This window comes from Engraulis encrasicolus, chromosome 6, assembly GCF_034702125.1.
Source record: "Engraulis encrasicolus isolate BLACKSEA-1 chromosome 6, IST_EnEncr_1.0, whole genome shotgun sequence".
Lineage (NCBI taxonomy): Eukaryota > Metazoa > Chordata > Actinopteri > Clupeiformes > Engraulidae > Engraulis > Engraulis encrasicolus.
The window spans coordinates 10,711,586-10,736,156 of NC_085862.1; the positions used below are offsets into that span (position 1 = coordinate 10,711,586).

Consider the following 24,571-nt stretch of genomic DNA (forward strand, 5'->3'; position numbering starts at 1 on the left):
TACTGTGGAGCAAGTAGTTTTAGGAGGTTGTTACAGGTGAACCTAATAAGTGAGTTTTTGATATGTGTCAAGACGTGCGTGTGTTGTGTATACATGTAACATAAATGAATGTGCAACATAGAATTAAGTCATTCACACGTTTCCCATTTTGTTTCCTGAATAACTGTTTCGACTGTTACCTTAAGTTGTATGCGTCTTGTATGCAGTCATCATTCAACAAGGGGAACATAGACCTGGGGCAGATTGTTGTTTTGTTGGTGATTAACAATATGATGGCACAATATTCTCTAATGCGACAAATGCATAATATTTTCTTCAGCACCTGGAATATGTTTAAATACAGTTTCTGTTTTAAATCATTAACACAGGAGTGGGGAAAATACAAAGTTGAGCAGGTTCAAAATACTGATTTGTGCTTGCAAAGATAAGCTTCTTGGAGGTTGGAAGTTGGAACCATTGGCCTGATGTACTTGAATTTGCCTGTGATGGAGAAGGTGAGCTATTCATGTGCTGGTAGCATCTCCAGATCAGGCTTTAGTGTATACTGTGCCAATTTCTGTCCACTGCCCAGTGACTGTGACAGAAAAGTGGAACACCTGGATTTCAGTAAAGTCAGCAAAGACCTTTTTGGTACTTTCAAACTGATCATAATTAGTACAGGTCCTCAGGCAGGTGCATTAGTTTAGTTGTTACATCACCTGCTTTTAAAGGGAGTCAAGTAGAGAAACACCGGGGTTTGTTGGCTGTCTGTTTGCCTTCCTTCTGCTGTGGTGACAAGTCATGCCTTTCAGCTGTTGCACGTGGTTACCTAATGGCATCAGTCATTGTGATCACAGTGTGAAAACGATAAAAATCTCTGGTGATTTACAGCTGCTCTAGTCTGCTCCTATACCTGACTGTCCCTGATATTTAAGACTGTACAGTACGTTTATATAATGTCTTAGCCCAAGGGGATCGCGACCGGCAAAGGAATTCAGTACTCGATGTTCAAAATCAGACCCACAAAAGCTGTTTGTACAATGCGTTCATACTCGTGTGACTAGTATTGCAATGCAAGAACATTGAATGTCTGTTTTTCTTTTTCGAAGTGTGTGTGTGTGTACGTGTGTGTGTGTGTGTGCGTGCGCTTGCTTTTTCTAATTGTGGATACTTTCTTGAAACCAATACTAGCTGTCCTCACTACAGGTCATGGAGTGCTTCTGTTCCAGAACTTTTCTCTTGCTTGCACTCCTTCCCCTCTCCCCTTTCTCCCCCTCTCTAGGTTAATTTATTCATGATGTTGAACTTGGATTTTTTTTTCGCACACCTCAGCTGGCAGGTGCGTCGGAGATGGCCCATGGGTCACTCAGCAGACAATTTGAGAAAACTCCCGCACACTGACCATTTAGCTGTTTTTCCTCTCATCATGTGATGTAGGTCTAGGACCGAAACGTTGTGTTTTTTAAAATTGTCTGCTAATTTATTTATAATGCCAATCTAAACTGGGAGTTATGTATAAGGGAATGAATTTGTCGATGAATGGACTTCTCTGTGAGTATGTACAGTATGTTGGTCTGCCTCTGTGAGCTAGTTGGTGCCTCACACATCCGATAGTCTGCCACCAGTGTACAGGGGGACAGGGATAAGTTATTGCTGAGCTGGGCTGCTTGTGTTGTGTCTGGCCAGTGGACTGTGAACCAGGACAGGGGCTTTGTTTCAGCAAATCCTCCAGCAGGGCTTCGTGCCCAAGCCCTGGGGCTCTCCTAGCGTTTGGGGGAGGGTGGACCATCACGGTAGTCAGCCCTTCCCCTGCCAAACCAATAGACCTGACCTGACTCATCCCACTCTCCGCAGACACCACCACCATGCCTCATTTTAATGGCCACTCAAGTGATGATGCTCTTTGAGTCGTTTTCAATGGTTGCACAGAAGCGTATATTGAGTAATGGGGCCCTGATGAATAGGTTTTTTAAGGTGCAATGTGCTGGGCATGGTGTAGTTAATGTAACTTAAGTGGTTCTTGCAGTCCGTCATTTGGGAAATTGAGCTAATGTCTAGTCTGCACGCTCCCCACATAAAACCATCAAGCTTGTTTTTATTGGTAAAGGTTAAAGAGCAAGATAAGCGTGGGGAGGGGGTGTCGGTGAATGGGGTTGGCATCAGCCGGCGAGCTTGGTTTTGGAGGTGGGTGGGCTGTGGACTAAATCTTGCTAATGCTTTTTGAGTGGCCTTAGGGGACAGTACTGTTAAATGCCTATTTGTCAGTGTCAGATATTTTGCCCCAGTGACCCATGAGAAGAAAGGAGTGGTTGTAACAGGCAAGCATAAAAACACCAAGAGACCACATTTAAGTTCCGAAGCCTTGGTGTGACAGACATTCCACTTTGAGAAGTGGAATCAGATCATTGTTGATGTAGATATTTGCATTGTTTTCTATAGTGTTTGTCTATTAATTCAGCTTTGCTTCTAATGCACTGGTTATTACTGCTCATAAGACTTAATATCTGCAAAATGTTAAATAATCAGTATGGTAAAATACAAGCAGGTTGCAGGTTGATTTTTCTCTCTGGTGAAATAGCCTATAATATAGACCTAATTAGCACTGTTAGAGGGCTCTCTTGCTCAATATAGTTTCTGCTGGCCATAGACCTCTCATTGGTAGCGGGTAATATTTCCCTTTTTTGCCACTCATCTGTCTGCATGACCTGATAGTGTTACATCAACCAGACACAAAGATCCTACGCCATTGTTCGTTTTGTAGCAATTGTTTTGATAGTGTTTCATGTTTCCCGTAGTGACAGTTAATACCCCTGACTCTGCTTTTGAGTCAGCGTCATTTGAACTCGGTTGCTACTTCGACTCTGGGTCACAGAAAGCAGAGGGGGGCCCCCTGGGGTCTCTTGTTCTGGTGACACTTCATTTTCAGCGACTGTGGAAGAAAATATAGCTGATGACTGTCAAACTGTCGGCGTAAGACACACATCGCCTGTGCTGAAGACCTCCCATCTTGTGTATGTATGCCTCATGCTTCTGTTTTTCTTTGTTTGCACTACTCGAAACCATCTTCTTGTTTCTTTGAATGTGTGTGAGAAAGAGACGGAGGGTAAGGGGTAGCATTTTTTGTGTGCCATGGATTTGAGGGACAGAGAGACAGTGACAACAGAGAGAAGCTGGTGTGACACAGACACTAGCCTTTGGCAAGACCTCCAACTCTTCCAAAGCAACGTGTGTTGTGAAATTGCCCTCCTGCTTCACTGATCACAGGAGATGAGGAAGGGGGATGAAGTGGGAGACTGTAAATAGCTGGAACCTGCAGGGGAAATGAACGAACGAACGAAAAGAGGAACACAAGCATTGAGGGGTAAAAGATGTTTCTCTGCAAGGCTGAGAGGCTGCAACAGACACCCATGGCACTCATGTAAAGATAACTAATGTAGCTTGTCTTTGGTGATCCTAATTAACAGATTATGTATCCTAAAAAAATGGCAATGTAGCTGCACAAGTGTTCAAGCTTTGATTCTTTGTCTCTGTGTAGATGGGCATTGTGCCATGTTGCATTGTCTTTTTTGTAAATGAAGTCATGTCTAAAATAATAAATATTCATTGGATGTACAGTAAGTTGGTCATCATGCTTTGTGGAGATGACATTGGCTGATAAGATACACCTTCTCATTGCCAAGGAGAACCCCCGGGGTCGCAGTGTGAGGGAGGTCTAACCCCCACTGCATTTTGTTATAGTGGCTAACCAAGCATGCATTTAATCTAGGAGGAGGGGAGGGGAGTATTGATGACCCTGAGGGCATGAGGAACATTGGACTGCTCAGCCCCCTTCACCGCGCCACATCTCTGGTTGACTTTCGGGTTGCCCGTCTGTCTGTTTGGTTCTGCCTGTCCATAATCTAATAAAAAATGTTCTGTGGTACGGTGTAATGTTCTGTAGTACGGTATGTTTCTGTGAAATTCTGGACAGAATTAACCCCCATCGGTCATGCCTGGTCGGGTTCAGACACATGTTAAGACGCATGAGTATATTTGAACGAGAGCAAGCCAAGGCATTATGGAAAAAAGGAACAAGAGAATAGCCCCTCGCAATAAGCCTCCTGTACTGAGGGATTAGACATTGACCAGACCAGTTACAGGGGCTGAGTCGTTCTGAAGCTGTACCGGTACTCTGGTCAGTCTTCGCACCAGAGCGTGGTGGTAATGGGTTACCCCTGGCTATTCTCAGAGAGCATGGAGGGCAAAAAGAAGCCCCTTGGTTGCCGAAGATCCGTCAGCTGGTATGGAGTGCGGCTTTTATTCCTAAAGGAGGATGCCGATGTCCACCAGGTAAGGCATAAAGACAGTAGGATGCTGCTGATGGGAGAATGATGGATTAAGCCTTTCAAAGTTAGGATATTTTATTGTTTAACAAACGGCAACATTCACCAGTGGGATCTTCCTCAGGCCTATCTTTTAAGGCAGTGTTTTCCAAACTTTTTCAGACCGAAGACCACTTTGTCCCCCCCAAAAATGATCAGGGACCACCTGTCAACTGAATTGGCAGTTGATGGGTGCTAATTTGACACTGCTGAGTTTTTGATGCAGATCACTTCCTTTTTATTCACATTCTTATTAAGTCTTATTGAGTTGAAAACATGAAAATGTTACAAATGTAGCCTACTGCTAGCTTATCTTGGAAAAGTAGAAAACCCCATGTGGACCACCTGAGCTCTATCGCGGACTACTAGTGGTCCCCGGACCACACTTTGAGAATCTCTGTTTTAAGGTTATACCCAGTGTGCAGCCCTCTGTCTCACACAAGGTAGGTTGAGGACAACCAGGGAAGAAGAGGAGGGGCTGTTGCCCAGGAGTGCAGCAAGTCAAGTGTGTGGTTTCTGTTCTGAGGCCAGACAGTGTCTAGACATATTCTGTCGGTGCACAGTTTTTCGGATTACAGGGCTGTGTTGTTTAAAAAAAGTGTATTCCTGCCTGCCTCTACACTCTTCCCTCTGCTGTGTCTTGATTCAACCCTTCCACCCCACCACCTAACTTAACCCCTATAACTTGTCTCTCTCCCTCACATGAAATATCATTGTCAGAGACGGCATTTCTCAGACAGAAGGGTCTTTTTAGTCACTTTATTCAGATCCAGACCTAAGAGTCAGGTCTTTGGGTCCTGCATGTTTTTCACACTGCTATTATTTGATTTGCTTGGCAAATTCATGGCATGTTTTGTCACCTACTTTCAGCCTTCAGCTTTTCAAACGGCATATGATGTTGTGAATATTGCTGCATCAGCCTTGTCCCTGCTCCCGTCTGAACTTTTTTTTTTTTTGCATTAATGCAAACCTAGCCTTCTTGGTTCTGCATCTTTTTTGCCAAAACGCAGGACCTGATTTCTCATGCCTGCTGCTCTTGCATTACTCACATACTCATGATGCGACTTGCGTTACTCAGCCTTTTTGTCTTGGGGATGCGATGCGGAGATGAAACACAAGAGTATTTCATCCAGAGAAGTAGAAAGGTTATAACATAAGTGCATCCGGTAATCTTTGTCACTCTGATTCAACGTGACTTGTGAATCACTTGACAATTTGATAGTTTTTTTGTTTTTGCTTTTATTTGACTTTGTTGGCCAGTAGTTCAAAATGAAATGGTTTTGAATTGGTCTGTATGCAAAGCATATGTCAGCATGAAGGACAGGTGTATAAAACATATAAGAAATGATGTTAAAAAGAAAATGTTTCATTTTCTGCAATGTTCTGGGTGCTTTTCACGTCATGTAACATTTGGATTATAATTAAGCCATCTGATCAGTATTGTGACAACAACCTATCAGAGTAAAGCGATTATTCCACAGAAATGCATTTCAAAATCATGCATCAGCTTTGTGCTGTTTTCTAATCAAGTCACTCGCAGACATCGAATCATTTCTGAATTGAAATGACATTTCAGACGCAATCATTAGTGCAGTGAAAAGCTACAGTGACTCTCTGATGGGAAGATAGGGGAGTGGACTGGCAATTCCACATGCCGCAAAAGCCAATGCTGTCACGATGTCCGGAACTGAGGAACAGGAATAGCGATGGAAACAGTTACACACTTGGGGAATTCTAATGTGTGGCTCGAGAACATTGATACCACAGTGCACTTCTAAGAATAGGCACGTCATCACAGACAGGCTCTGACTGGTTGCAGATTCAAACTAGATTCCACGGATGTGTGGTCTGGGTCAGATCCCCAAGATGGCACAGCAGTCATAAATTGAGTGGGATCCGTCAGAGAAGAGAAGTCCGTGTGCGCATCAATTTCAAGACATGTAAAGCATGTACTATGTCTATGCAGGCATATACTATGTCTGAGATCAGGTAATTGACAGTAGGCTACATTTGCTGCTACATAGGCATAGTAAGTCTGAAATGTCTAATTGCAGACATGGACGCATGTGTTGCTGTATGGTCCGAGTGTTTGTCAGTGCATCATTTTGTCCTTCTTGTACATGTCTTTTTGTCCCCTCCCTGTTGTGTGTGTGTGTGTGTGCATGTGTGGCACCGCATGTACGTCTGCACAATGTCTTTCCCATGAACTCAATCTTGTTAGTGTTCCCACTACCCCTGGGGGGGGGCCTTCTTCGCCTGGAAAAGAAGCCAACCGCGGCGGCAGGAATAAGAACAACTTAACCAGCTTAGCCAGACAAGGGACGAAAGCGCTCCCTCAGGCTGGGCTGTTTGTTCTGCTGTACAGAGTAGGCCATGAGAACAGGGCAGCTGTTGTCCCGCCATCCCCTCACGGCACTCTCACTTCTGAACCGTGCCTCCTCCAGTGTTGCCAGATTGGGCTGTTTCCCGCCCAATTGGGCTGCTTAGGATGGCCGTGTGCGGGAAAAAATGGCATTTAGCAGAAAAACCCGCCCACTTTTTGCCATAGAAATCAATAGAATTGGGCGGGATTTTGTGCTTCTAGGCGGGTTTTGAGCATTTTTTTGGGCTGGAAATCATCAGCCTCATCTGGCAACCCTGGCCTCCTCCTCGCTCTCTACTCTACTCTACTCTGACCGCCCTGCCTCACGCCTCAGAGCTGGGGATAAATGAATTAAGAAGCATTCAGTGAGCTCACTTTCTGTAGTAGAGAATGAGCTCATCGTTTTGGCTAGAGGGTGGGAGAAAGAGAGGGAGGCATAATGTGAGAGGGAGAGTGAGAGAAAGGGAGGGCCAAGGGAAAGCGTGTTGAGTGATAACTGAGTGACGGCTCCGCAAAAGCTAGACTCCAGTGGAGAAGGAAGTAAACGGCCAGCCAAAAGCTTTTCAGTTGCAAATCTAAAGGTGCATCCATGCCTTCGTGGGGCTGCAATAAATGTAAATGGCCTTATGACAAACTGCCAAGGTCAGTTTCCCTCTGTGCATTAGCACATGCTAAAAGCCTTACAAAAGAGAATGATATGGGGCTATCTAACATGTTTCCCCTCTTTTATCATATCCAATCGTTAATGCACTGCTGTAGTATTTGGCCCTTCATTTGGAAAATGGTGCACCTCACGGGGACAGATGCGCCCTTCATCGTCAGTGGACATGACCCGTAGGGGTAAATGTTCTATAAAATACACTGTTTATGTCGGCCATTGTTAACTGCTGTGTACAAAGAGGTTGCGTGGGCTGGAGCTAACAGACCCTCCCTGCAGCTGAAAGTCTAGACGTCCCTCCTTCCGAGGCTTTCAAGTCAGGCAAACATTTCAAACCAGATTTTAAGTGACCTCAATGACCTAACAGAAGCATGACACTGGTTTGCCTTGTATTGCAATTACTGCTGTGATGCTCCAACCTTTGTTGTGACCAAGTAGTTGGTCACTGATTCTTGAAAGTTTGGCCAAAACATGTCCCAGCAGTAAAATGTTAATTCTGTTGAAAATCGACAAAATTTTCACAAACAAAATGAACCCAGGTAATGGCCAAGGGGTCTGTTACACGAATACAATTTTGTTTGAAATATTTAAGTGTAATTTTATTACTTTTCATGGCTATAAACCTATCCACACCCTGTAAAAACGCCTGTCCCAAGGACTGGCATCATCATTTCAATTGACTTAAAATACAAAAATCACTAACAGAATTGAACAATATCACCATGATGTGGAAGACCATATTAAAGTGGTTCTACAGATGTGCACATAGTGGATGTAAAACAATATTTTACTATATTTACTGATTGCTCAAAAATGTGTCCAGCATATTGGTCACCACCGTCAGATTTTTTCTAAAAGACAATAAAATCAGGTATGCACAAGGTAATTTTCATTACTGAGGACCCCTTTTCAAACCTTTAGCTCTACTGCATACTTCACCATCACTGAAGCTCCTGTAAGTTTATTATTTTGTCCTCAATTTGTTAATTTGTTTGGACACTGGTACTGTCTCAACCATAAACTGTCAACACCGTCGGGGGTTTTAATAGTATTGTATTACATTAATGTTAATAAATATATTTTTTTTCAGAAAAGGTATGAAGCACCCAAGAAACAGAGCGAAAATGAAATGGCTAATGTGAACAAACAATGCATAATATTTAAAAGAGTGTTTTTTTGTCTCACACCGTCAGATGTCACCACTGTCAGATTTTGTTCTGCTCATCATGTTGTTCCATATTTTACTAAATTGTGCTGGTTAATGAAACATTACTAGGCATGTTAGTAATAATTGTGATCCTAAATGATACTCTAACCACCACTGAGGTGCATTTGGAGGTTTTTTTGTCAGAAAACCTGACGGTGGTGACATCTGATGGAGTTCACCAAAAAACACATGTTTTACGTGTTTTTGAAATGTTTTAAGAATATGCATACAATAAGTATCTACAGTTATGTTGAATTGTTAAAGTAATTCACTTTAAAACAGTAAACATGTGTTTTTACTTCTAATTCTGTCTGCCGCTGTTGACAAAACAAGAAAGAGCCCATTTTATGAAAAATGTTAAACATGGGGAGCTTCGCCAATGCATTCACTGCACAGCCAAGACCTACATCTATGATAATACACCTCTATATTTTGGATTTGAACAACTTAAAAGCTGTTTTTACCACATTTTCAACAACCAGTGGCTTACTTCCTAGATAATCTAACTAATGAAGAAAAAACACATGCTCATACTGTGCACACACAAAAATAAAGTGTTTATGCAAGATGCCATTGACTTGAGAGGGCTATTTATTTTGCTAAATGCAGGTACTAATTATAGGCCACTTTCACCACATTACTGTCACCACCGTCAGTTCTTAAGTCACCACCGTAAGAAGGAGTTTTGGACATTTTAAAGGAATGTGCTTACAACATTTTCCTTAGGAGTTGTTGAATTATCAAAGTAATAGCCAATTTAAGCCTACACGAATATTTGTGAAATTACAAAAAATTGTTTGTTCTATTTAGGCGTTAAGAAAGCATCGTATGACGGTACATATTTTAAAATTAGAACACATGAAACAGTATTAAAATAGAACAAAAGTGAATTTTCAACATTTAAAGGCATATGTGTGAACCAAAAAATACACATAATCACTTAAAAACTCCAGATACATATGCAACCAAATCAATACAATTTTAATAACTTTTAATTGTGTCTGACGGTGTTGACAAAAAACAAGGTATGATCGGAGAAAAGCCTGATTTCTGAAAAAAATACATAATGGGGAGATTGGCCTTGTGCATTTCTGAAAAGCCAAGACCTTAGTCTACGAGGATATACCATATAATTTTGTAATTCACTTTGTTTTTTTCTGTCAACATTACAACCTGTTTTAGCCACTTTCTCAAGAATCAGTGTGCTGTCGAGTTTTAAATACAGGGACGGTGCCTTTCACTCACTCGACATGCTTTTGGACCATCTAGCCTCCCGATTTATTTATTTTAATCACTTTTTTTTAATCACTCTTCTTCATATGTCTTTTTTTACCCCAGTCTTTTGTTCCCACTCTCTTTATCTGCTGCTCTGTCTTGCTGTGAAGAGGGAAAGGTTGCCTTTGGTGGAGTACCCATCACAGTAGGCATTAATGAAATCTGCCTACAGCAGTCCTAGCCCAGCCCTGTGCGTGCAGTGCTCTGTGGCAGCCTGCTGTCTCGGTGGGGTAGAGGCTTTGATCTGCGGCCGCCTCCTCTTCTTCTCTCCCAGGGGGACCACAGTACAGTACAGTAGCAGCGCCGCCCCCTCCTCTTTGTGCTGCTTGTCTGTTCTCTGCTCCTCCATCCCTACACCTTTCTTCCTGGCGTCATAGAGGCTTTCTCTCGCTCTCGCTCTCTCTCTCGCTCTCTCTCTCTCTCTCTCTCTCTCTCTCTCTCTCTCTCTCTCTCTCTCTCTCTCTCTCTCTCTCTCTCTCTCTCTCTCTCTCTCTCTCTGTATTCATCCCTTTCTCTCTCCTTATTTGACTATTTACACTTTGCATTCATTTTTTACTCTCTAGTGTGTACATAGCTGTGTCCAGTTTTTATTTGCGTGCAGCGGCTCTATAGCCACTATGTTGGTCGCTAGGTTTGCTTTTTGGAAGATTTGTGTGGAACATAGGCCTGTGGTTCTCTCTCTCTCTCTCTCTCTCTCTCTCTCTCTCTCTCTCTCTCTCTCTCTCTCTCTCTCTCTCTCTCTCTCTCTCTCTCTCTCTCTCTCTCTCTCTCTCTCTCTCTCTCTCTCTCTCTCTCCTTTACTCTCTCCACCTTTCTTTGCCTTTACCGCTATCACTCACCCTGGTGCCACCTGAGAGCTTCCACTGGTATCTTTTTCTTGGGGCTAATTTTCTGTCTGTTAGATAAATTACCCGTGTGTGTGTGTGTGTGCTGTGTGTGGTGTCCGTGTGCGCACACTTGAGTGTGTGCGTCTATTGTCTTCACAGTGTACTGTAACTCGGAGGCGAGTGTGTAGACTGTGTCCGTTCCTTTTTCTGTGTGTATGTAAATGTGTATGTATTCCTCGGGCGCTGGGGGTGGTGGACATCTGTATGGGGGGGGAGGGGAGGGGGGAGGCAGCCAGCCTGGAGGTGCAAATTGAAGATGTTTGCGTGTGTCAGGATGGCAGAGCATCAGGGAGCAGGCCCGGGAGGTGTCTGGGTCTCTACCTCTGGATAATGAACAGCGTTTCACTGCTGGGAGCGAGGGAGTGAGGAGCAGGAGGAAGAGGAGTGGGAGAGGAGGAGGAGGAGGATGGAGAGGATTGGGTGGGGGATGGTAGCACACACAAAAGAGGCTTTATTCTTTTGTGGTGTTTGCATTGAATACTCGAATATGAAGAAGTCCATTTGTCAGGCATTATCGGCTAGGTATACTGTACTTTAACTCTAATTCTTGAGCTGCTCAATCAGGATTCTGTAAAATGTCTATTTTTGGAATGGAATCGTATTTTTGGAATGGAATCGTATATTATTGTACGTCATCTCAAATCACTACATTTGCTTGTAAGGTAGACTTTCCAGTACATCGGACTCTACTGAACAGTACATCGTCACCACGAGTGATCAATCATCCATGTCTCTCATGGACTGTAGCATGCCTGGGTCTTTTGTTTAATAGAGTGCATGACTGGTACCCCAGAGTTTCGGGGTTGAAGCCATGCGGACGACTGTCCCCTTTGCTACATGACTGTATCACAACAAGCCACCTAAAAAAAAACCCACCACAAAACACCCAAACAAACAAACCAACAACCTTGAAACAACTATAAAAACAGCACCCACAAGTGGAGGAGCTCTTAATCCACCCTCCGTGTCCTCAATGGCCATTGCGGTGAGATTGCTGTTTCTGCTGTGTGGGGTGCTTTTGTTAGCTAGAGCTTGCCTCTGAGCAGTCCCCATGTGGCAGTTAGCCTCAAGGCTTCCTCCTCCTCCTCCTCTCTGCTCTGTTGCCGCTCATGGCACCACGGCAATTATTATCCTCCATGTACATAGACGTCAACATTAGGGCTGTAACGATATTGTATCGAACCGAGAAATCGTGATACACAAACTCACGATACTGTATTGTGATACAAGGACGCAGTATCGTGATGCACCCTTTCAAAGTTTTGACACCCATCAGTCCAGAAAAATTACCACATGATATGAAGTGATGGTGCTTCCAAGCTTCAAATCATCATCATTATATTTAAACTTATTAAAATGATTTGTAGCCTCTTGTAACCTATTCTACCAACAATTCGTCAAAGTTTTATTCATAATTTTATTTTATAACATTGGCAAATGTGAAATCGTGGGCTGTATCGAACCGTAGGTCAAAATTCGTGATATGAACCGAATCGTGAGTTGAGCGTATCGTTACAGCCCTACATACAGTAACCCAACATACAGTAGGCACACTGCACTGCCTATTTCCCCCCTGAATTTCTCACATTTACCAACAGCTGATGGCTGTGCATTAATGTTGTGCAATGTTTGTTTGGAGACAAAATGATAGAGGCTCACTAACTTATTGAAGTACGAAATGGCAGACTCTTAAATCACAATCTCAATGGACAAGACCTCATTTTTTTTACCTTTTAATGTACAAAACATTCTTTGCAGCTTTGACCTGCATGTACGGTACTACTTTTTTGTCTTTGTGTTATTCATAATAATGAACAGTTGGTGTTACTTTTGTCCATTTCCGTAGTAAAGCCGTAGCTTTTCCCTGATGGATCCAGCGGTTTGTGCCGCTCGTGCTTGATATAGAGTATGTGAGGATTACTGAGCCCCTCTCAGAGAGAGATGATTGCTGTCAGCCGGTTTGGTAAGGAGGAGACGGGGTCACACACATACACACATACACACACACACACACACACACACACACACAAATGTGCACACAGACACACACACAAATGTGCACACAGACACAGACACACACACACACAGATACAGACACGCAGACAGAGGCTGTCAGCGATGTAAACTAATCAGACAGACCTGGTAGCGCTTCCGAATTGTCTACTTAAGAACATCAATTCCCCCGAAAGATCACTAGCAGTTAGAAGGAGTAAAATGTTGAAGTTCAAACAGAGGTAACAACACCATTGCAGAAGTAGGCAGATGTGGCATGAGGAACTAGCAAATAAGCATCCTCAGACACACAGACGTTACGTCGTCTATCTGTCTGGATTTGCTGACTATGTTGAAACGGGCCCCGAAATTCTTCAATGGCAAAAGACCAAAAAAAGCAAGCCACATGCCTGTCTCCAGACAGCAGCAGTATTTTCTATTATCTCTGCATACAAATGGTAGTGAAGCATGTAGATATCATTTGAATAAGCGCATTTTAATTAGGATTATTGTTGTGAATGTACACCCCACGGGCCCCACCCCCTTACCCCCACACTCATCAACTATGTGCTGTGATGGAGCTATTCAGTGGCATGAATAGGCTGCCGCCTTATCAAGGCAGATTAGAGCCCTACCCAGGGAGGGAGGATTGGAGGATGCAGTCTCCCTCCCCTGGTTCTGGAAAAGATATGGGCCGCTATAGAGAAGAGTGATTTAGTAAGTTGTTCTCTAGGTTTAGCGGGGAGGGAGAAGCCGCTGGGGGTCCGTAATCATTCAGGTGCTACATAGCATCTTTGTAGTGCTTGCGTGTGTGTAGCTGTGTACACGCAGGCTTAGCCTATGTGTTGGTTTTGAGTAGTTGAGCTGTAAGATGTTACAGCATATATGTCCTGTGTGGATAGCTATCTCCATCGTTAATGGATGTCCTCATTCTCTTTTCTCCTTGCCCATCTCTATACCCCTCAAATTAGCTGTTTTAATAATGTTGCAACTACTGGCAACTCTCCCTTGCTCGCCCCTCTCTTTATTCACCCCCACCCCCACCCAACAAGCATTACTCATAAATATGCATCTTCCACCCCCAGTCTGGGAGCAGGGAGTCTCCATACTGCCTCTGCAACATTGTGTATTGCTGTAGTGTCACATATTTGGTTGGTGCAGCTGCACCAGTGAAGGGAGTCAGCACGAAAAATATTTGAAGTTGTCGCTGCTGCTGCTGCTGCTGCTGCTGCTGCTTTTGCAACACGTCTTGTGCATTTTGAAATACGTTTTTGTGTCCAGCTTTTGAGCATGGCTTATTTCCCCATCTGCCAGCCAATTTCAAGGCCTTTGGTCAGTTGCCTCAAGCACAACTGATGGGTCCGCTGGGCAGCTGGTTTGGCTTCTAAAAAGCATAGATATGAGATGTGACCATGTTCCATCACTGTTGTTCTTTTTCTGCTCCATAAAAACACGACTAGTCTTTCAGATAACATTCTTAGGCTATTGGATGTTCTGTTGATGTCCTGTTTGAAAACACAACTAAATTGGGTGTGGAATGCGAGGCAAGATGTTGTTGGAGTTCTTCTCTCCCACGGCTCATTGGGTTGCAGGAAGAGTACTCTGCCTCAGATTTACCGATTTGCCTTGTTTGCGTCTCTCTCCTCTGCCCTGCAATGGCGTTTGGGGCCTCTGTTTTAATGGGCTGACGACGGAAACTCAACTCAAACTTGGCTCAAAGAGTGAGGCGTGAAGCTTTTATTTTGCTTGTGTAACCCACACAGCGGGACATTTTGATGTGGGGGAAAATTGAGAGGCACATTCAAGCCTTTCGGAATAAATGTTTATGTAGGATCAGTACTTTGGCCAGAACATGCAGCATTCATATAAAAAATAAGGGCTTGATAGCTGTGTGTGCAGTTGGAATAAATAAAAGATTTAAGTTATGATCAAGCTGCAGCCATGTGTTTGTGTTGAGCAAATTCTATAGATAAATAGGCAAGATGTGTAGTTATTTGAGTCCCATGACCGTGTGCCCTAGCCCATTTGCCATCAGATTGGTTTTTACTTATCCCCCTTGCCATTACTTTTTTTAAGCAGTTTTCCATTTTCCAGCATCTGTGAAGGGAGGTGAGACCTTTCTTTTGATGAACTCACTGGCCCTCATAACCAAATGCTGTATAATGGAGGAATATCAACCCAGCCCACTTACACAGTCGCAGCATGACTCCACATGAAATGTGGAAATGCCTTAAAGGCACTGTGCAGGAAATGGTCAAAAAAGGTACTGCAACTATGCTGCTCATTGAAACTGGGCCGCCTATTGCCAAATTTGATCTTTACATGAAAGTTTACTGAATAATAAACTATTATTTTTGAGTATGGCCCAAGTACAGTCGTTTTTGCAGCTAAAAATGACTATTTCTGGAAATTCAAAATGGCGAACCATGGAGAAGATCCCCCTTTTCATGTATGAAAATTGGAATTTGTTCAGTCATAATTAATACTTAGAATTTGATGCTGGTGCTGGTAAGTATTTATGAAAAAGGTAACATTAGTGAATGGGTAGCATGAATTCTGGAAATAAACAACTAAAAATCTCACACAGTGACCCTTTAAATTATGTGAAAGAGGGAGAGACTGGGGATTTACTCTGGGCCCACCCAACAAAATCTAATGTTATGGAGGAATATCAAACCAGCCCTTACATACTCACTTGTAGCATGACACCCCCTAAAAATGCATACATTTGACTTTTTGAATCACAAACATTTTATGTCGAGAAGGTCAGAGCTGTAGAAAATAGGTCCCCATGACACCAGCAATCTCTAACATAACTTCGTTTTTATTCAGCTGCTGTAGAAAATTAAATTTTACTTATGTGGACAACACTGCTGTATGAATCTATTTATTGTTCTTCAAGCCCGTTGAATCTGTACATCACCACCCTTCCCTCAACGGTTAACACAAATGCTATGCAACCTGAATAGTCTGGAGTCATACCTTCAGATCTCTGTCCAAAGTGACTTCTCAATAAATAAAACCCAGCCAGACAACTGCAGAAGTTTAATTACTTTTTTGAGTATTGGTAATTTCTTCATTCTGTCTTCTTTACTGTGCTTTAATTCAATTGATTAATTTAATTGCATTTTACAATGCAGTGCTGTCATTACCAATGTTGTTACTAAATAGATACATGGACTATTCTACCTGGAGGCAGTGCAGGGTTCAATGCCGTCCCTGATGTAATGGAAAACAAGACATCTAGCCATTGTTTTGTTTTAATTTGTATAATTGCTAATGCTAACAAGCCCTTCCCCCCTGTTTTTATTTTGGGTCAAATTACTCTCCAAAATCAACAACATATTTGCTGCCAGCATTTGGATCAGTCTCTCATGTTCGTTTCATAATTCCTTTTGCTTAGTGTTTTACCCCAAATGAACCATCCGTACAAATAACAACATTCCTGCCAAGAGGAGTACTAGGTACATATTTTCCTAATCTGTAGATTACAAAATCTTCATTTTTAGTTATGCAACAAATGACATTTGCAATCTCTTACCAATTCGCTGAAAGAAGTGGCCGTCATCACAGATTCGTGTTCACTCTGCCTGGCTGGCGATCGGACACAAGCAATTTTGCTAATTAGCTGACCTACCTGACTGGCCATCAGTGAGCGACTGGAACGAAGACCCTGATGCCACGAGGTCTGCTCACATCTGCTTGAGAGGTAGCTTAATTAACAGGAATAGATGCGACTAACTTGGGCTCTATTTTTTTCCTATTGTATCATTCGCCATTGCCTACCGCAGAGTAGACCATGCTAGCACTTGAGACGATCATATTATCATTACTGCTGTGGTCATGCACAGGCAATTATTTCTTTTCCGCCTCGTAAAGTGTGCGTTGTGTCTCGTGTAAACAAGCAATTATTGCCATGTTCACAGTGGAGATGAGTCATAAACTGTCATGAATAAATAATGAAAAAAGTATTGTCCAGAACATCTCTATTTGTGTTTTTACAGATCATTAAAACCCAGCCCATGTGGTTTGTGGATATAATTGTGTCTCCTGTAAGAAATATCTTTGGCGTGCGTGCGTGCCTGTGTGCGTGCGTGCGTGCGTGTGTGCGGTGTTAGTTAGTCATTCAGTAAGTTTAGAGCTTTTATTGTGATGACGGAGCCTGGCAGAGAAAAGTCTCTGTTGACAGTGGTTGGCTGGCTTGCTGGCTTGGCCCTATTGTCAGACTCAACCTCTCTCCAAGTCACCCCAGACAGACGGGTTTATCTGCACAGCATCTGCAGTTCCCTGTTTGAATGGTACTCCCTCAAACACCCCTCAGGTACAGACGAATCTATCCAGAGATGTTACAGAGGTGCTCTGTATTTTCATCCCCCATCGTTCTCTGAATCTGTTTTTGAAAAGCTGTTCTGGATGGTGCAGAGACGGCCACCTCCTGTTGTCTGTCTTGTGGCTTGTGTTTGGGTAGGATCAGAGCCATGGAATTCAGTGTTGTGACAACTGTGGTACAGGACGTTGGTTAGCGACATGATTCACAAATAATTCTTGGCACCGTTTTTCTTTTTTGGTAGTGACGAACACAGAACTGCTATATAAGATGACGTAAAAAATGAATTAAGATGAATTACATTTACCTTTGTTGCACTTACTGTATTCGACACTCTCTGGAACTATTTTGGAACTATATCAATGGAGATCTGTGTGGCAAAGGCTCCATGAGCTGCCTTCTTTGTGCAAAAATTGAACACTGAGGTCAATGTGATTAGCAGAACTCTTCTATCCACGGCTCTGGGTGTGTTTGGATTAGGGATGGGATATCGGTATCGGTGTATCGGTATCGGTTTCAGAAATCAATATAATTCAGAGATCGGATCGGATCGGAATTTTCCCAAAGTATCAGAATTTTCCTGATACTGACATTGAGCCAGGTATAATGTTAATTTCACTTGCATATTAGTTTTCAGGATGAGATTTTATTCGTTAATTTTTACTTATTAATTGGTTTCCTGTTCTTCTGACTTCCTTGTCTGACCAAATAGTCTACTTGGGCCTACCTCAAGTTGAAATCCATGCATATATGTGGTTTTGGTATAGGATCGGAGAAGTATCGGTATCGGCAGATATCCAAATTTAGATATCGGGATCGGATCGGAAGTGAAAAAATGTGGATCGATGCATTCCTAGTTTGGATAGGGTAATGTGATGGAGAGGAGAGAGCAGATGACTTGAGTCACCTCTCTCTGTTTGGCGATGTCTCAACAGCACATGTAGACATGGTCACTGAGCCAACAGAGACAGGTGAGCAAGTTATGGAAACAAGGTCATCATCTGACTACGTCCTTTCCATAGAAGATGCTTGCTAATTGTGTGATTAATACATTTTTAATGTGTGATCTTGTTTTGTAATTTTACACGACTGCTAACTATGATCATGTTTAATATAGCTTGCAGTACGATATCATTTTTCAAATGAGTCACCTTTTTTTGTTTTTTTTTTGTCCTCTATTATTTTTGCTTTTCTCTTGTTTCCTAAAATTGCTTGGTTCCTCAGACATTTGGTGGCCTTCCTACTCTCTACAGCCCTGGGTGTTTCTCTTTCTTTGCTTTTTCCTTCTCTCTCTCTCTCTCTCTCTCTCTCTCTCTCTCTCTCTCTCTCTCTCTCTCTCTCTCTCTCTCTCTCTCTCTCTCTCTCTCTCTCTCTCTCTCTCTCTCTCTCTCTCTCTCTCCCCTCCACCCCTCTGCCCATCCTTCTAATTACATTTCCCTGCTCTCTGGCTCCCTGTCAAGTCTGATGGACTTAAGAAATATTGATAGCTTCCATTGGGCAGATTGGCTTTGTGCAGATCCGAGTCGGAGCCTGGTGGTCCATACGGTCACTCCCGCTAATTTCATTCCCCCGTCGCATAGCGGAGCGCAAGAAGACAGGGCGGCCTTGTGGACGAGGAGAGGAGAGGAGAGGAGAGGAGAGGAGAGGAGAGGAGAGGAGAGGAGAGGAGAGGAGAGGAGGCACTCCACCCAACCACATGTTTTAATGCAATTATCATCCCGGGCAACTAGAAATCCATCCGTTCAAATGGCCATAACTGTGCTGGTGGTGTGTGTATGTGCGTTGGTCTGTGTAGTGTACATGTTGTCGTGTGTCACCTTGTTTCTTAAGCCAGCCAACCTGCTACGTTTAGTCTTCAGTTCAACTACTAGTCTCTGACCATTGCTGAAGTGGGGGAGCAATAAGGACAGTGACAATAATATTCTATGTCGCTTCAAGAAATTCAGCCTGTGGTGATGATTTGCGTATATGTAATGAGTAAAGCTTTGGGTTTGTCATTAGCCACAGTGGTTTGTCAGGTCAGTGTTAACTGTAGTAAGAGTCTTCATCCTACGTCAGACGGCTGGCTGAAAGAGTAGCAAATTGAGTTGCGCTGGCGAGGTGGGCTGTGTTCTGGAGATGGAAGAGGATATGGCCGATGAGATGAGGGGCCATTTAGCCACAGAGCATGGGAGGGGAAATGTGATTAATTTTTTTCTAGGAAGGCCATGCGTGTATGATATCCTATTATAATATATCCTCATAGTATATCTTTCTCATCCAGACACACCATCACTGTCAATATATTTTTACTGTAGTACACACACACACACACACACACACACACACACACACACACACACACACACACACACACATACACATACACATACACATACACATACACATACACATACACATACACACACACACACACACACACACACACACACACACACACACACACACACACACACACACACAATAATGGTCAATAATCCTTTATGTTTTAGTTTGTCACTGTTGAGATCCTTAACAATCATTGTGTTTTATCCAGCTTGTAGGCTGTTGGTTGCTTTGTTGAAAGTCTGCTAGCCTGTACATGTGACCCTGTAATCTAGGGTCTTGAGTAGGTGAAAGGCTGTGGTTAATGTCTTGATCACCTCATTGTAGGCTGAACCTGGTAACTCTTGGTTTCACCTTTGCTGCTCAGCAACTTCATAAAGATGGAGATCATAAAGGAAAAATTGGGCAGGGCAGTCTGACAGTTCTTCTCGTCACTCAGTGCAATAAATATTAAAACGGTCTGCCGGTGAATATGCACAAAAAGTGCACATCATGTGAAAAACCCACCTCGTCAGGCCTTAGCCTAATTAATGGCCCAGACTACTTACTTGCACTAACATGGTTTTTTGGCTGCTAAGCAGCTTGTGTTTAATATTCTGCTGTCGGGCCACGGGGGCATTGGTGCCTTCTTGGCGTGGCTTAGTACTGCTGTGAGGAGACAGATGCCGCTCGGACCTGAGGAGTAGCAGAGCTGAGTTGAGCTGAGCTAGCCTGGGCTCCACTAGCTGAGACGCTGCTGCACAAAGTTTCTCTTCCCATTTACATAGTCTGGCTAGGCACACATATACACAACGAATATACAATTCCAATGAGATGGGGGACCAATCAATTTCGAGAGTTTCCAATGGGGGGTGTGTAAAGGTACACTGTGTGAGATTTTTAGTTGTTTATTTCCAGAATGCATGCTACCCATTCTCTAATGTTACCTTTTTCATGAATACTTACCACCACCATCAAATTCTAAGTGTTCATTATGACTGGAAAAATTGCACTTTTCATACATGAAAAGGGGGATCTTCTCCATGGTCCGCCATTTTGAATTTCGAGAAATAGCCATTTTTAGCTGCAAAAATGACTATACTACTTATACATTAGGGCTGGGTGAAATAATCGATTTAATCGCTAATCGATCAATATAATCTAAAATTCACATAATCGATTCACAGGGCACAAAATCGTTTTTTTGTTGTTGTTATTTTTCTTTTTGTTCTTTTTGCTTAATTTAGGTCTATGGAAAATACCCAGTAGGTATTAGTCAATTAGGTCTAGGCTTACTTATTACAAATTAGCAATCTGTTAACACTGTCAAGCCACAGCCCTTTGACATTTTATATAAAAATAGGCAACAGCATCTTTTGGGGGAAATCCTGGCACCGAGAAGGGAACGGATTGAATTGATTCGGAATGAATCGAATCGAATCGAATTGAATCGTGATTAATCGATTCAAAGCCCTAAGAATCGAAATCGAATTGATACAGGAACATGGCTGGGATTCCCAGCCCTACTTATACATACTAGAAAATATGAATTAATTACTTCCATGAAAAGATACAATTTGGCATTAGGCAACCGAGTTTCAATGAGCAGCATAGTTGCAGTACCTTTTTTGACCATTTCCTGCACAGTGTCCCTTTAAGGCAAAAGGCCATTTCAGTTAGCAGGTGAGTGAAGGGATGCTGGTCTGATGGATTGTAGCTTCCGCCAGTAGCAATACTGTAGGAGGCATGTCATGAACGTGAGCCTGACACAGACTTTGCCTGTTTCTCTGAGAGATGGGTTGAAGAAAATAAAAATAAAAATACAAATGACTACAGAGCTCTGGTGTCATGATGGCCAGTTCAGACAGAAAATCATAAAAATAAGAAATCTAAAGAATCTAGAAAAGCAACCTCAGTGCTTGAACCCTTGTTGTTTTTCATTATTATTATTATTATTATTATTACTTGTTTTACATTTGGTTGCTTTACCAATAGCTGACGCTTTCATCCATAGCTGCTTAGATATTACGGGGTATTGATTACAGTCCTTGGACCAAAGTGGGATTAGGTTTCGTACTCAAGGGCACTTCAGCCATGGATGAATATGATGAATAATATGAGGGGTTTATTTGCAAAACGGTGTATCTCCATTTTATAGAATGTTGTGAAATTGTCATTGTTGTATTGGGCATTCCATTGACCTGCATTGCAAAATGCATTTTATATAGGTTAAAAAAGTACGTTCTCAAAATATTTGAATGGTACGAATTCACAGGTGATGATATGACCTCTGAACAGTCATTTTCAATAATAGAATGCAAAAGTCTAAAAATGGAGATACACCGTTTTGCAAATAATCCCTTCATATCTTCTTCATACTGGTAAGGGTGGGATGCACTTGCACCTCAGCATCTCCCTATCTCACTATTACTACTACTAACCCTATGATTCAAGCCAAAGGGAGTTTTTCCTCACCCCTGATGCCACCAGGGGCCGCATCTGAGCACCCAATCTCTGTGTGACTTTCTATGACTTATGCTAGACCCAGCCACTATGGACCCCTTACGCATCTAAGAATCCCGGTCCTAACCTACGTTGACCCTCTGACGCTACGATCTCTTTCTATCTCTTCTTCCTCTGCCTTCCTGCTCTTTTTTTCTCATTTGTTAAGCACTTTGAGTTGCATCCCTTGTATGATGCAGTGCTATACAAATACAAATACAATTATTATTATTATTATTATTATTATTATTATTATTATTATTATTAGGTCCATGGCTGCCCTGGCTGCCCAGGTGGACACGGTCAGGGATGATGAAGCTCGTCACTGTGCAGAGATGGGCTATGAAATGTATGGTGATTCAATATGTTAAAAATAAGGACAGGATGAAGGTTCTTGGAGAACTAGGCAGTCTTTTCTTCACATAAGCACTGAGTGTCTCTCTCTTTCTCTTTCTCTGTCTCTCTCTCTCTCTCTCTCTCTCTCTCTCTCTCTCTCTCTCTCTCTCTCTCTCTCTCTCTCTCTCTGTCTCTCTCTCTCTCTCTCTCTCTCTCTCTCTCTCTCTCTCTCTCTCACTCTCTCTCTCTCTCACTCTCTCTCTCTCTCACACACCTTATACATCATTCTGTAGTTTGTGTGTGTGTGCGTGCGTGCGCAGTGGGTTTTTTTTTGCCGATGGAAGGTTTGAACCCTAGTGTACCCCTCTAATGGCAGCTCTCTGTAAACAAACACTCCGGTTTCCTACTGAGGTCCCCGTCCAGCCAGCAGCCTCTAATATGATGACTCAGTAAACACACTCGTCCATTTAGCCTAATGGCTGGCACACGCACACGCACGCACGCACGCACGCACGCACGCACGCACGCACGCACGCACGCACGCACGCACGCACGCACGCACACACACACACACACACACACACACACACACACACACACACACACACACACACACACACACACACACACACACACACACACACACACACACACACACACACACACGCACACACACACTATCATGCAGCACTTCAGTCAGAAATTAGGGTAGCAGCAAGGTTTGTGTTTGTGTTCAGTGTGTTGGCTTTGTGTTTGAATGTAAGCACACTCGTGGTTTATTTTATTTTTCACAATGAAGATACCACTGATTTCTTGCATTTTTTTATTGGTTATGAAATATTGTAGAAATATAGTAATTTGAAGGTCTTTGTGTTTTGCAGCTTTTGTTGCTTTAGACCTTGCCCCAGGTGACTGATTAATGGCACATTTTGCTCCTCAAGAATGGCCGATAGGCCTGGAGTTTCAGGTTTTACTTTGTATGTTGATTGGTTTGTCACAGTCATACATAATCATTCAATTCATTGCCAGTCTGAAGTCAACCTTTCGTGGTATTCACCACAAGTCACTGCTCTGATTGGAAAGAGAGAGCAATGGCGTACACCTGATGAGCATAAACATTTCTATGGTACTCTTCTGCCCCCTAGTGTTTTACAGCAGTAACTACTATTGTTGCTAAATATCCTACCAGCAGGGTACTGCCAAAACAGAAATGATGTCATGTGGAGAACTTGAAACAGCTTCATAATACTCTGCAATGAACAGTTCAATTACAGATGCGTAGAATTGATAATCTCAAACATGTAGGGTCCTCTTGGCAAGCTAAAGCTTGTTTGGTGTGTGTTTTGTGGGAAAGCTGGTTGAGCAGTGAGCTCATATTTCAGTGAAGCTGAAGAGATTAACAAGCTATGTGGTTGGACATAAGCCTACCTTTTGTTACTTGCATCATTGCAGTGTGAGCTCTGTCTCTGTTCAGCAAGAAATGGCAAATTACACAACATTTCTGATGAAATATTTGTTTAAAAAAGTGGTTATGCAATGTTCCTCACAGGGGCATTATCCCTAAATATATTGAGCTCTTTGGCAGGCATATTTGACATAATCAGATATATTTTGTTGTGTGTCCTTTCTGGAATCCAGAATGCTGCTCTGTGTCTTTTATTTGAATGGACGTGCATGCTTGTTTCCTGTATAATCTGCTTGTCTCCTGTGTAATGTGTGCCCTGCATATCCCTGTCTGAAACCCCCTCTCTCTGTGTTTCTTATCTCTTCCAGAAGGAATTGAGTCTACCAAGAAGAGGCAGTTTGTAAGTACCTTTGTCCTCCTTATTTTGAAATGTGGCCAATTTGAAATGTTCACTCTAGAGCAGTATGTATGAACTCTTCTAATAATACACTGCCCGGCCACAAAAAAAGTTCCAGGCCAAAAAAAAAGGTTACACATTTTAATGTGTAATGCTAATGGATCCCTGTTAGCTTTGATTATGGCACACATTTGCTGTGGCATTGTTTGGAGAAGTGTCTGCAATGTCACACGATTTATTTCCATCCAGTGTTGTTGATATCATTTTTCTGCCAGATCTGGTGTTGCTGATGGTGTAGTCTGCAGCCTGTGCATGGTCCTCTCCAGCATATGCCAAGACTCTCAATGGGGTCATAGTCTGGTATCTGTGATGGCCAATCCGTGTGTGAGAATGATGTCTCATGCTCTCTCAAACATGCTTCACAATTTGAGAGTGATGAATCTTGGCATTGTCAACTTAGAATATACCAGCAAAGAAAAATCCATTAATGGAGTAACCTGGTTAGGGATGCAAACTATCGATTAATTCATTAATCATTAGTTGATAGCCTTATGGATCGACTTACGATTAATTGATAAG

The 24,571-nt window shown here is 42.7% G+C and overlaps 1 protein-coding gene across 7 annotated transcripts in view; it reads left to right on the forward strand.

Annotated features, from left to right (window-relative positions):
- Nucleotides 1-24,571, forward strand: part of mast2 (microtubule associated serine/threonine kinase 2) — a 148,200-nt gene that overhangs the window by 49,640 nt on the left and 73,989 nt on the right. For 6 of the 7 annotated variants that reach the window (XM_063200621.1, XM_063200622.1, XM_063200623.1 and 3 more), the window contains one exon: nt 23,964-23,995. In XM_063200621.1, the coding sequence (XP_063056691.1) occupies nt 23,964-23,995 (32 nt within the window). The remainder of the gene's footprint in view (nt 1-23,963; nt 23,996-24,571) is intronic. The other variant, XM_063200630.1, reaches the window with a different exon arrangement.